This window comes from Cucumis melo, chromosome 1 (genome assembly GCF_025177605.1).
Source record: "Cucumis melo cultivar AY chromosome 1, USDA_Cmelo_AY_1.0, whole genome shotgun sequence".
In the NCBI taxonomy this organism is placed as follows: domain Eukaryota; kingdom Viridiplantae; phylum Streptophyta; class Magnoliopsida; order Cucurbitales; family Cucurbitaceae; genus Cucumis; species Cucumis melo.
Genome location: NC_066857.1, coordinates 23,301,862 through 23,311,770, shown reverse-complemented (window position 1 = coordinate 23,311,770; position 9,909 = coordinate 23,301,862). Strand labels below are relative to the sequence as shown.

General features: G+C 26.8%; 1 protein-coding gene across 1 annotated transcript; it reads right to left on the bottom strand.

Annotated features, from left to right (window-relative positions):
* Positions 1 to 525: 525 nt before the first annotated feature.
* LOC103489736 (LOB domain-containing protein 29) lies at positions 526 to 1,294 on the bottom strand. The gene is made up of 2 exons (XM_008449023.3): positions 1,004 to 1,294; positions 526 to 789 (listed from the first exon to the last, which is right to left on the bottom strand). The coding sequence occupies exons 1-2, from the start codon at positions 1,292 to 1,294 to the stop codon at positions 526 to 528; spliced, it is 555 nt and encodes a 184-aa protein (XP_008447245.1).
* Between the last annotated feature and the right edge of the window lie 8,615 nt (positions 1,295 to 9,909).

The window sequence follows — 9,909 nt, the reverse complement described above, 5'->3', positions numbered from 1 at the left end:
ATTAGAAAAATTGGATACTTTAAGGGTTATTGTTTTTTGAAATCGTTTTTAAAGTTAAATATACTCAACACATTGAATTGGTTTTCTTCCAATTTTGTTTTTGAAAACATAGAATAAATCAGAACTCGTCCTTATGATCTATTAAATGCAATAAAAATATATCACTAAATATGAACATCAGAAAATCATTTTCCCCTTCAAGAAAATTTGTAGATCATTATTTAATGGCTAGATATAAGTCCATTAAAAGAAAAAAGAAACATCTTAGGGTTCCCAATTGATATATACATATCAACATTTAGGGTTTTTTTTTCCTTAAATCTTATTTAATTTAATTTTACAAATAATTATCACACATAAACACAAACAGAACAAAAAAGAAAAAAAATGCAAATAAAAATTCCGAAAATAAAAATAAAAGTAAATTCTAATTATCTTAAAAACGACACCCATACTTTGAATTATTATTTGCCGTTGATCTGAAAACGAGGGGGGGAAGAGATCGCACGATCCACAATATAATCCTTAGCAACAGAAATCTCCGGCGAGTTTTGAATCGATGACACTCATCTCGAAGTACGGAACCGCCGCGGGTTCAAACTCCGGTGCGGCGGCAGTGCAGCTCTCCGTCAGAAGCCAGCTTTGAAGATCTAAAAATGGGTCATCGGAATAATAAAATGGAGATTTTTCATAAGGTAATTCAGTAGAGTTTCTTGTGGTATAATTGTTGAGAAGAATTTGTGCTGCTTGTTCTCTTAAACAAGCCACTTGAGCCCTTAGATTCATGACCTACAATTTACCCAACCATTCAAACAGTCATCAAACTCGTTTTCGAAAATTAGGGTTTTGAATAAACGAACACAACCTCAAAAGAATAAGCTGAGGAGATCGAATAAGTATGATCGATTTATTTTTCTTTGAAAATTATGATAAAGTCTATTATCATCGAATGATCTAACTTTAAGTCGGATATGAGTTATGGTAAATTTTATTATTAGAAAACCTGTTGTTGGAGAGCGATAATATGAGAAACGCAACCGTAGATCGGATCTTGAAGTCTCGCTTGAGCTTCATATGAGATCGTCACAGCCGCTTCGCAACGGTGGGAGACTGGGAGGTGAGCGAGAAGCTTGGAAGCATTGCTCGCACCAAAAACTTTGTGGATGGCAGAGAAGTGAGAGGCTCCAAGCTCGTGGCGGAAATAAGGAGCAAAGATGCAACCATTGACACACTTTCTTCTAAGAAATTTGCAAGCTCCACATGGAGAAGAGGAAGAAGAAGAAGAGGCTGCCATTGATGGGACTCTTTATGGAGCAATTATTAACACGAGAAATGGTGAGAAAGATAGAAGAGGAGAGGTGGGAATGTGTATTTATATATATTCATATTATAATGTAATGAATACTTAATGAGCTTAGGTCTTCTTAATGGGCTACAAATTTAATTTACATGTACTTTTTTCTAATTCTATTTCTATTAGTTATGGTTTTATGATTTTCTTTTTTTTTTTTTTCATTTTTCACATCTCAACTTCAAAAAAAAATAAAAACATTCTTTAGGGAGAGATGAGAGATTCCTTTAAAAATATTTTGTCATAGGACAAAAAGAGATGTTAGAAAACCAAACCCGCTTTATTTGCTTACATGTTTTCATCTGATTCATTTGTAGTCTTCTTGTTTCTTTTTGGGTAATTTTATGAAAATCTAGTCCTTTTGTTATAAGTTTTTTTACCTATTGAGTCCTTCAGGTTGAAAAGTTTTTATCACATATTCATTTAGTGTAAAGTTAATGTGACCAACAATTGCCATGATTATTGGCACACACATACTAAGTTATATGTTCGTTATATGATATCATATAACTTTTATAATTAGAATGATTGAATCATTCCTCTTGTTGTTAAACGCCGCCTTAGAGGACCAATCATCTTTCCTTGTTTTTTACTCTTTATAATCTTGAGTGATTTTTATTGTTTTTGTGGTCTTGTGATGCAATCTTGTAATTTGTCTGTTTTTCTTACTTTAGTGTGTTATAAAAGATAGTAGAAGAGCGTAAAATATTAAAAATTAACGAAGAGATTCATGTGATTTATTAACGATGTTAGTTACTTTCACAAATAAATGAAGAAGAATAGGTTACTATTTGAAAAAAAATAGTTCATATTACGCAGGATAGCGATATATCTTTAAGGTTAGAGAATTTATACCGTGAATTTCTCTAAACTCTACGATCAAAATCATAATTAACAAATACAAATTTTATAAATAATCTCTATATTTTATCATTCAAGGCGTCAAATAACAAATTTGAGACATTTCAATGCTTCGTTCATTTTAAAATGAAAAAAATGCTTGTTTCATTCCTCTCTTTTCTGATCTATATTTATTATGCTACATGTTCTTTTAAAGAAATGAAAAGAAAAATTTTAACTTTAATTTATTTAAGGGCATTTATTTTAAATAAAAATATAATTGCAAGTATTTTCAAATGTAGTAATGTTATTATATGTTTATCAGTAGTGTATGTCTATCGTTATCTATCACTAACATGATTGATAGACTGTCAATTTCTATTAATGATAGAGAGTATGATATTTTTGTTATATTTATGAATAAGTTAGTTTATTTTACTATATTTGAAAATAAACTATTTATATAATAAATTATTGTGATGTGTCGTGGATGATAGCACAATTAAGACTACATGAAAATATATTATAATAATCAATATAAGCAAGCATAACTCAACCTAACAAAAAAAGTATATATTATACTATTAATTGAATAAAAAGTTTGAGGTTTAAATTTTATATTTGGTACTATGGTTGAACAAATAAAACAGAATGAACAACGTGCATAATAAGAATTTTAGGAAATGCAATATAATCCACCCTTTTCTTTTAATATGTAGGATATCATATATGCAAAGTTAGGTAGATCTTTAATTTTCTTACTTCTTATTATAGAACATAGTTTTTAATAAAAGAATATATAACACACCATTACAAGTGTAGTGGTAGGATTCAAATTTATGTTTCTTATAAAAGAATGTCGTTTAATGTCTCAAAGGATTAATATATAAAGGAAAGAGATTTAACTTTGTTTAATGTACTTTTGGATAGTGGAAAATTTAAAATGAACCTAATTCAAATTGAAATATATATTATATTTACATCAGTATAATCAATGAAATTTTGATAAAATATAATATAATTACCATCCATGTTACTAAAAATATGAGAGTAACTTTCATAAAAAAAAAACAAAAAAATTGTCAATAAGCTCAACTGATACTTATACATGCATGAGGATAAAAAAAACTTTCATAAAAATTACTTAAATTAATCTAATTTGTTTCTTAGAACAAAAATTTATTTAGTTATTTTCTAATTAAGAAGACCACAATAGACTACTATATGTATCTATCATAATCATATAGATAAACTACTATTTCATCTATCTGTAAGGATTTTTCGTAAATTGATATTTTACTATATTTGGAAGTATTTTGATCCATTTTACTATATTTGAAAAAAAACCTTATTTTGTGTCTTTATCATTAGATAAGAATTTGTTTAATTATAATCTTCCATTTCTTTACATTCTAAATAAATCGGTATTAATATATAGGAAATGACATAAAATTTTCTTGATACGTGGAATGAAAATTTCAACCCTTTCGAGCCTTTAACCCTAGTTAGAGTAAGAAAATTTGATTAAAAAGGGACATTTTCAAATATAACAAAATGAATCAAAATATTCACAAATTAGATAATAAAATTTTCAAATTTTATCAATAATAGATGCAAATAGACTTATATCAATATTAAAACATACTATTTTTAAATATAACAAATGAACTAAATATAGCAAAATCATCTATCTAAGATGAACTATGTTATAGACTACTATGCATGTCTATCTGTATCATAATAGATACACGTAATAGTCTATCTTAATTTATTATAGATAAATGGTTATATTTTGTTATATTTATAAATATTTTAAGAAGGTATGTGGTTTAAAATAAATTTTCTATTCAAAATTTGATAATTTCTTTTATCTTGCAGAAAAGTTTTTTTTTTAAAAAAATTCGTTTTGAGTGATAAAAAGGGATGGCAAATATTTTGAAATTGCATATCCAATCCTAATAGAAAGCTTTTTTTTTTTTTTTTTTTTTTATCTCACCATGTTCTTATTTGAATTTGAAATTGCATATATAATCCTACTAAAAAACTGTTTTTTTTCTTTTGATCATTTTTATCACCATGTTCTTATTTGAGAGTTTCAACATAATTAAATAATTTGATATATTTATCACAATAAATTATTACCTATTTTATACAAATTATTAACTTACACACTTTAATCCACTAATTTATACATTTTCTTATTTTTAATACAAAATTATAGATTTCAAAAGATTAAATGTGATGTGAGATAAATTTCTTTAAAAAATATTTCCCTATTTTGTTTATGATTTTAGGGTACTTTGTTTTAGTGAATTTTCAGACAACTATAAAATAAGCTTCTTTGTTTCACGTCAGAGGTTTGGACATTTTGCCAAAAGTATTATTATCAAATATTTTTAAAACACATAATGACATTTGAATTTAATTGTTTAATTAAATTGATTAAAAATTATTTCTTTAAGTGATTAATTCATTAATTAATATAAAAATATTAAATTCAATCTGACTAGGATCTATGGTTTTCTTACATTTTGTTAATTATTTAATATTTATTTGTATAAATAAAATTGGTAAAACAATATTGGATATTTATTATCTGAACATTTTATAAATTTAAAAAGAATTGCTATGAATACAAAACAAAATATATAGCATAATTTTGAAATGTACTATCGATCAATTTTGCTACCTTTGTAAATAGTTTAGCTATTTTGTTGTTTTTTAAAATAGACATTTTTAAATATAATAAAATAAATTAAAATATTTATAAAATATAGTAAAATTTTGGATTCTATCAATAATAGACATGGATAGACTTCTATTATTGTCTATCAATATAACCGATAAAAGCATATCGATGTCTATCAAAGTCTATAATATAATTGATATAATTTAAAATTTTACTATATTTTATTAAATTTACTATTTTTGACAATTCTCATATTTAAAATACCTCTCTAAATTACTTGTATTTTATATTCACTAAGGCCATACGTATAATTTATTAAATAATAAATGTAATCCATAAGCAGTAACATTTAAATCACGTAACGCATATTTAAAATTCATACCAATGAAATAATATAACTAAATCGAAACTGTATGTTTTTTTTTGGATGTGTTCCATATCACTGTGAATATTATGATATTATGTAATTAATAGTTCAAAAGTACAATTGTTGAAATAAATGCATATAATAAAGTAGAAGAGCGAACAACTTTAATGCCGATGAAGAAAGCCAAACCACCAAGGTCTTTGAGAGAAAACTGAGTGTTGTTCAAGCATGATGTGAAAATGTTGTATGAGAGACTAATTATTGCCTGTGATTATAATATCATGAACATATTTAAGAAAATAACCAGAGAACTGCCATTGAAACAAAAATATGGAGTTGTCAGACTTAGGACCAAACAAAAAACCATCAGCTACGCTTCCTCAGTTAGATCCCCATTGAGATAAGCATTGTGAACACGAAGCTGCCGAACAACCCAATTGTCAGACGAAGTAGAGTTCAAAACAATACGAATAGTAGTAGGCCTGGCAACCGGACTAAAGTGTTCTCAAAATAATCAACTACCTAGTCTTAATTACCTGAACCCCTAAGCAACTAATCTGGCTTCAAACCGATCAATCTCATCACCTGATCATTGCTTTAGTTTCAATCGAAACACCCATTTGCTTCCAATAACTTTGCAGTCAAAAAGGCAAGCAAAGACCAAGTGTGATGTAGAATAAGAGTCTCATATTCATCAAACATTGCAAGTTTTAATTTTGGAGAGCAGCCTTGTAAGACCGTGGTTAAATTCTATCCCAATCAGGAGCCACAGATACCCAAGCTTTGTGTTTGAAAATGTCCATATTTTAGATCGTGTAATCATTGGGTAAGGATTGGTTGGGAGAGGAACAAGTAAAGTGTTAGATGGGAGAAGGGAGGTATAGGCTGAGAGAACAAGGGAAGGGATGGGGCGGAAGGCAGAGATGGAGGAGGCTGTGCAGTGATGGGAGAGAGAGGGTAATGAAGCAGCAGGAGCGTGGATAGCGAGTGCGGGAACGGTAATAATAATCAATTGAGAGCAGATGGCTCGGGAGTGAGGGAAGGGAAATGGTGAACAACATTGTTTTTGTTAATACCTAAAGAAGGAAGAGAAGAGGGAGGAGGGAAAGTAATAGGAATAGACACAATGGGGTGGCAGAAGGATGCATTGGTAAAAGGTAAGGAAGCAGCAAAAGGGGAAAGTAGAGAACACCAAATAGAAATGTGAATGATTGAATTTGGACTAAACGTGGGAAAGGGCTTAGTGATTAAAAACTAAGACCACAAACTCATATTTAATTAATAAGGAAAGTACTCCACATGACATACAAAGGTTGGCCAAAAAATAACCAACCAAAGGGAGAAAATGATGGAAAATAATAACCAACGTTAACAGCGAAATAGAAAGATATAATCCATTAATAATAAATCATTTTAGCATATAATAAGTTTATCATTTAAAACATTTTTCTTTTCTTTTTTTCATGCAAATATAAAGATGAAATGAAAAAAAAAATCATTGATAGGATAAGCACTAAATGTCATTAATTGAGTTAGACTCATTTTGATCACATGCGATCAAAACTTGGTTTTTTTTTCCCTTGTGATATATAGTAGGGAATGAAGGATACTTAAAATTACAAACTTTTTTAATCGTTAACACATACTATACAACCAATTAAATTATACTTACTTTGACCAAACAAACATAAATTTATAATCAAATGAGTGGTTGCATTTAGGATGTTACCCTTATTAAGCTAACATGAGATCTATGGATTTTAATTCTTTTCAATTGTTTAGGACAAAGTTGTGGTCTAGGTTAGTTTCACCATTTAGTATGACGAATATGATCATAGGTTCAATATAACTTTTTTTTTTCTTTATAATTCCCTTTCCTAGGTTTGTTATAGAATAAAAGGCTAAACCGTAGTGTTTCTCTTACTTTAAATTCATGCATTGACATTGGATGGTGCATAGACCTAAAATTTTGTTTTGAGTTGAATATGAAAGATTTAAAACCTCTAGCTATTTCGAGGAGATAAATACATATTTATTATCGCTAAACTATGTTAATAAGGAAGCTTAACTAATATTCGAGACTGGTCTAAGAAATATTCCATGAATTTATATTAAAAAATTAAAAGAAGAAAAGAAAACAAATATTTGACACTGAATTAAGAAAAAGTATAAGAAAAAGAGACCATAATGTTTAAGTTATTGTACCCTACTAATGATTCACTTTTTTAAAATAAAGTAGTAATATTTTATTATTTATTTCAATAATTAAAAAAAAAATGACTCTACTATGAGTACAAATAAAAGAATAATAGGATCTAGCAATATAAAAACTAGAAGGTATGTTCTAAATTTAAAATAACTTGTGTCATTAATTTGTTGTTTAAAAAAAAAAGACGAAAATTACATTTCCATACAGTTTTCGAAAGCATATTGGAATTTGAAGCACTCATTTCAATATGCATGTTATATATGATCACATTGTTATCTACTATTGTTTGTGCTATGAATAAGATTTAATTTTGTGATCATACTCTGACGAGTGGGTTTTCAATCTTGATCTTCCTTTAAATTCTTTTACTGATAATAATAAAATTTGAATGGTCAAAACTTTTATTTCATGGAAATTAAAACTCATAAAATCAATTATATATATATATATAATCTTTCAAATCAAATCATCTAATTTTGAATTAATTTTATTTTATCTACTTTTTTTTTTAAAAAAAAAATTGTTTTGATTGATTTTTTTACGTGGGAAAGAGTTTGAGTTTCTCACTAAATTGATGATCATCGAGTAATTTGACACAAACACACAAAAAGAAAAGTTTGTTTTGGCCCTTTCTTAATTATTTGCTAAGTTACCTTTTATTTCTTTAAAATATATTTTTCGACGTGATCTTCATTTACATCTACTCTTGATGTCATCCAACTTAATATTTTGTAAAACATTTTTATTTTACGAAAAGTTAGATTTATAGTCATTTAAATATATATTAATAAAATATATATTTTGTGGCCGGAAACTTATTGATTACTATTTCTAAATGTCATTTTTGTGAAAGGTATGTCATGCATTTTTGCTTTTTATTTTATTGGTCATTGGTCATTGTTCACAATTTTTTTAGTTAATAAATATCTTGTTTTCGCATAAACATCAAAAGAAGTATCGAGTGACATAAAATAAAATGTATTTAGAAGTCGAATTCTATAAAATTTTGAGGTAACGAGAGTTGAATTTTTTAGATATTCGAAATGAATTGTAATTTTCTTCTAATATTTTTAATTTTTAAAGTTTATTTTTGAATCCATGAAATTTAAAAATATTTGGAAGTTAAATTATTATCCTTAACCAATGGTTCATGATTTTATGAAGCATTATTTTTGCAATGGAACTATCTTTTCAACTCCTTGGGGAGTAGATTCTTTTCCTAAATTATTATACAATCTAAGATTGATGAAATTGTATTTTTGTAATATATCATGACTTCAAATATTGGAGAAATTGTGGATAAAGTAAAACATTATTTTAAAAACATATATTTTTTTCATAATTTTTATTAAAAAATATATTTTATTCAAGATTTGAATTTTTTTTAATAATTATTTGCTCTATATTAGATGTCTATTAATACAATAAAAGAAATTGATAATGATTTTTTTATTTTCTTTTAAAATTAACTATTTTTTAAAGACGTCGACTATTCTGCACGATGTTATTAGATACATAGCGACGATGCAAAGATTAGATGCCAACTAAAAGTCTCTCCCAATTGTGTGATGAATGGTGTTGAGACATTTTTAGAACCTTTGCAAGGCTAAAGGATGTGTATTGCAAAGGCATAAAATTGTGTCATTCATTACTAATTGATTACTCCAATGAAGATTCCTTCTTCAAATTCTTCGTCAACCTTTTGGGGATATCATATCTGAGAGTTGACAGTATAAGGATGTCTTTTTCACTCTATTTTCTTTTTCTTTCTTCTTCAATGCCTTCCCTCATTCATTAGGGATAAAAACTAAAATTATTCAAAAACATCCTTAAATTTTGTACTTTATGTAAATAATATTTCTAAATTTTAAAAGAGAATTAAAAATTACCCTTTAGAGGTTTTTTTTTTTCTTTTCAAGGAGATTTTGAAAAAATATCCTTGTTGTTGTGTTGTGTCAGTGGATGAACACAAATCAATATTACTTACTTGGTTTCACGATTAAAAGTTACACAAACATTTTTAGCCTTATAAAAATAAGATTAAAAATTCTATTAGTATGATGATTAATTTGTTTGAAGTTTTATTTAACTTTAAAAAAATAACAATTTTAAAACAAATTATATAGATATCTTTCATGTATTTGATCTCACATTCTCCCATTTGTCTGGTTCTTACACCAATTTAGACCTATAAAAATGATTAGAAACTCTCGCTCTTTATAAATTGATCAAATTATCTAAGATGAAATTTGGTTTTCTTTTTCAACTTATTTAGGTAAATTCAAATAAATCAATAGTTGTACTCAAAGTAAAATTCTAATATTTTGAATTAGTATTTAAATTTAGTCCAAACTAAAAAATCAAGGATTAAATTAAAAGTATAAAATTCTAGATTTTTGAAATATAGATATGGAATGTTTTTTTTTTCCTTAAAAACTTTGGTAGGAGTTTAC